At 35.1% G+C, this 4,047-nt stretch overlaps 1 protein-coding gene across 1 annotated transcript; it reads left to right on the forward strand.

Annotated features, from left to right (window-relative positions):
• Window positions 1-1,497: 1,497 nt before the first annotated feature.
• Window positions 1,498-3,778, forward strand: LOC118740501 (carbohydrate sulfotransferase 11-like). Its single transcript, XM_036472056.1, has 2 exons — window positions 1,498-2,005; window positions 2,058-3,778. The coding sequence occupies exons 1-2, from the start codon at window positions 1,570-1,572 to the stop codon at window positions 2,285-2,287; spliced, it is 666 nt and encodes a 221-aa protein (XP_036327949.1). The 5' UTR covers window positions 1,498-1,569; the 3' UTR covers window positions 2,288-3,778.
• The last annotated feature ends 269 nt before the right edge of the window (window positions 3,779-4,047 follow it).

Below are 4,047 nucleotides of genomic sequence, written 5' to 3' on the forward strand. Positions count from 1 at the left end.
AAGAAATAAGTATTTATATGTATATATTGCATTAATAAACCCAAGGTATAACTTTACATCTTGTATTTTTTTTTAATAGTACATGCAATTGTTTTATTAGACCTTGCACCAAATTCACAAAATGAAAAGTAATATTACATCACAAAACACTTTACTTCACACTTCATAAAAAATACTCGAACCTATGGCCCCTATTATGAGTTGCATTCGATTTTCGACTGTGGTCGAAAGTGCTGAGCGAACGAATTTTCATTTGGTATTATGGCGCTCGTTCGATGAAGAATAGCGCCATTGTGAATTTCGCTCGTTTAGGTTGTTCACAATAGTATATTTTTTCACCGTTGAGAAGCTTTGTTTACAAATCGAGCAAACTAAATAGTGTGCTAATACATATTTATGTAAATTTATGCAAATTAAAATGAAATAAAAAAAAAAGCAAGTTTATAAAAACGTGGTAAAAATTAGTACAACGAAGTTCTGTGGTTCAACGATTCGTCAGAGGATGAGAGTTTAGTGAACTTGCCAGGAGTAGTAAATGTTTAAGAGAGTTTAAGTGTAGTCTTTACAATATATTTTTACACAAAATATATTTAAGAAATTTGTCAACAGATTTACTAAAAACTTCCGACTTTCTAAAAAGGCGTTTGTGAGCCAAATCTATTTAAAATATTTTAAAACTATCCACAGCTCTATGATTTGTTCTCAGAGTTCGTGCCAATTGAGTATTGGGATTTTCTTTCACGAGTAAAAGCAGCCTTTCGAGCTTGTGTTTTGTGGTCACGACGTTAAAACTGCATGAAATTGATAAAAATTGTTTAAATTAGTGTCTACCCGCCAAAAAGTAAGAAAACAAATGCAAAATCATAAATTTTTCACAATTTTCTAACACTTCGCTACACCATCGAAAGCAAAATTCTGTTCGAGAGAAAATTCGATACTCAACGAAAATTTCTACACGGTTGCATAGCTCATAATACGAATTTCACTTTCGATGTTCGATCTTTGATAACCAGCGAAGATCGAAAATCGAATGCAACTCATAATAAGGGCCTATATTTGCATGAAAAATAAATTAGGGTTAGATGCCTGTAATTTAACGTTATTTGGCAAGTTGATCCCAATCGCCACCCCCCCCAAATAAAATGCTTTATCTGCCACTGATACTAGTATCAAGTACAACTGCTGCGTGTACCTTCTTTGGAATCAATAAATGTTAAATTGGTTTGGAAATGGATTTTCATAAAAATTATTGGTTTTATTCCATATTTATACTTTAATATTTAAAATAAAAAAGTGATATATATTGATACATTAAGTCTCTTCTCTGCTACAATTTTGTACAATCCCGCGGTCACACTGGTTATTTTCTCGAGATTCCAAATTAACGAGTGGATCCGGATTAACGCTGCAGTCCGTCTATGCTTTAACTCTTAATACATATCCGATTGTTATGCACTTTGCATTACTCATACATCTTTCCTTATAATTTTCAAATGAATGACGAATTTGTTTCCTTTCATTTGCTACGTATGTATGTAGGTGGCCTGTACAAATTGGAAGCGGGTACTAATGATCCTCACTGGCAATTGGCATAATGGCACTGATCCATTTAAAATACCTGGCTCTTTGGCGCACTCAGTGGGAATGTTTCAGAAGTTCCATTCACTCAGCGATGAGGAACGTGCTCAAGTGCTCTCCGAATATACTCGGTTTATATTGGTCCGCCATCCATTGGAACGTTTGCTCTCCGCGTATCGTAACAAATTAGAGGGAGAGTCTGCGAGTGCACGCTATTTTCAGTCGCGTGTTGGCCGACAGATAGTAAAAACCTTCCGAGTCGGCGCCACAAATCACTCCCTTGAGCATGGAGATGATGTGAGTTTCCCGGAATTTGTGCAATACCTGCTAACGCCGGAGGTAAGTCGCACCAATCAGTCATACAATGAGCACTGGGAACCTATATCGAATCTCTGCAACCCCTGTGTAATGAAGTACAATGTAATAGGTGAGTACGAATGTAATGATTCACTCAAATTTTAACAGTATTCATTCTATAGGTAAATATGAAACTTTATTGGATGATTCATCTTTGGCGTTGCACTTAGCGGGTGCAGATAATTTTACATTTCCTACTGGTCACAAACCTTCGAGTACTCGCGCACATTTGCGCTTGTACTTTGAGCATTTGCCCATAAGTGCAATACGACGGCTTTATGAGATTTATATAGATGATTTTCGTATTTTTGACTACGGACTGGAAGATGTGCTGGGCTTCGAGTTTGGATGATTTAGCATTTTCAAACAATGACGCTTCAAAATTATTATTTGTAATGGGGCATTTCTTATCAATTTATATGTTTTAAAATGTTTTTATATATTAGTATGCGTAAAGTACCAAATTTGTGGATAAATACTTAAGTAAAAGTGTTATGTAGCACTAACTAGTTGTAAGTGTAAATAATATGGCTGACTTCCAAAACATCAAATGCATTGCATAAGTACAAAGTTCAATGTTCCATAACGCCGAACCACAAAACGGATCCGAAAAGTTATCAAAACGTATCGCTAGAGTAATCAGGGCATCACTAACAAAGTTGATGCTTCGTTCTTGGTTACGATTGGTGTTGTGAAGATGGTGAATTCCGAAAGGATGTTCATTGTTATATTGAATATTCAAAATATTCAATGTTTATGGTTGCAATGTTTCGCAACTCTGCATATACAAACAGTTTAAATACCACAGTAGAACAGTATCCAACATTTATTTGTATGTTTTGGAAGTCGGCCTATATATCTGCATATATGTATGTGTACAATAAGCCTTACATGTTCATAGTGTGTACAATCTTAAGATAAATAGAAGAGTTGCAAGAATACAAACATTTTGGTACATTCATTAGCATATAACATGCTACATGCTTGTATTTGAATCAAAATAGGGGTATTTTCTAAATCTTGCAAAGCCACTGCGCGTAGCACGGATTGCATGCATTGCATAACCTGCAACCACAAAACAACAAAATACATGGGAAACAACATTTCATATCGCTGCAAAATACGCAACGTCGAAAGTCATGTATATATTTTGCAAAATAGCATAGCAATATAAATGCGACCCTGTGCTAGTGGTTTTGTTGTTGGAATTGCTACATATTTCTCTCATTCCTCTCATCTCGCTCACTTCATTTTTTTGCTGTCTCTTGTTATTGTATTTGATACATAATTTCGCTGCTTGCTACCCATGCATGCTACCACATTGCAATAGGGTGCTCTCGTACTCTTCGAAATTTGGAATAGTATTTTTTCATTTCGTGCAATCCGTGGATCGTGCAAGACTTCGAGAATACCCCTAATGTGATTAACTTGAATTTGGTAAACCAAAGCATATCTATCTAAACTCTACAGCTATGGATAGTGTTGGTCTAAAATGGATAGGTTCATTTTGCTTTGGTAGCTTAGTTGGTTTGATAAATCTTTGATAGGCAAAAATATTTATTAATATGCAACAAAAGTTAACCTTAAGATTTGTTTGATTGAGATTGCATACTTTCTTCTTTGCAACTTTTTATAGTAATTCCATATATGTATATAATACTTCAATATTACTAGCACAATATGGCGCAATGTGTTTTCAATTCGAAATCAAAAAAAGAACAGCCTATGCCAATTTTTGTAATTGTAGAAGCTTACATGTATATTTGTAAACTACTAGATAGAACAAGGTACCATATCATAACAAGGGCGGTACAGGGAATTAAATAAATAAACAAAAATTGTACGGTCTCATGTTTCCTTCCAGCCGCCAGTATATCGAGCCCTAACCTACAAAACAACGTAAGTGAAATTTTTTTCAAAACTCGATTTTAATGCAAAAATGCTCTAAGAGCATGGCTGAGTTCCAAGTTGCATCAATGCAAAGCATCAGGCTATTTTATTCCTAAACTATAACTGATGGAAATTTCCAATATGCCCAACCACGTTGAAATGCCGAATTGGAACCTGTTTAAGGGACTTGCGCTCCCTTAACATAACTATCCCGTAGGTCAT

This window comes from Rhagoletis pomonella, unplaced genomic scaffold, assembly GCF_013731165.1.
Source record: "Rhagoletis pomonella isolate Grant_MI unplaced genomic scaffold, Rhpom_1.0 Rhpom_scaffold_00006, whole genome shotgun sequence".
Lineage (NCBI taxonomy): Eukaryota > Metazoa > Arthropoda > Insecta > Diptera > Tephritidae > Rhagoletis > Rhagoletis pomonella.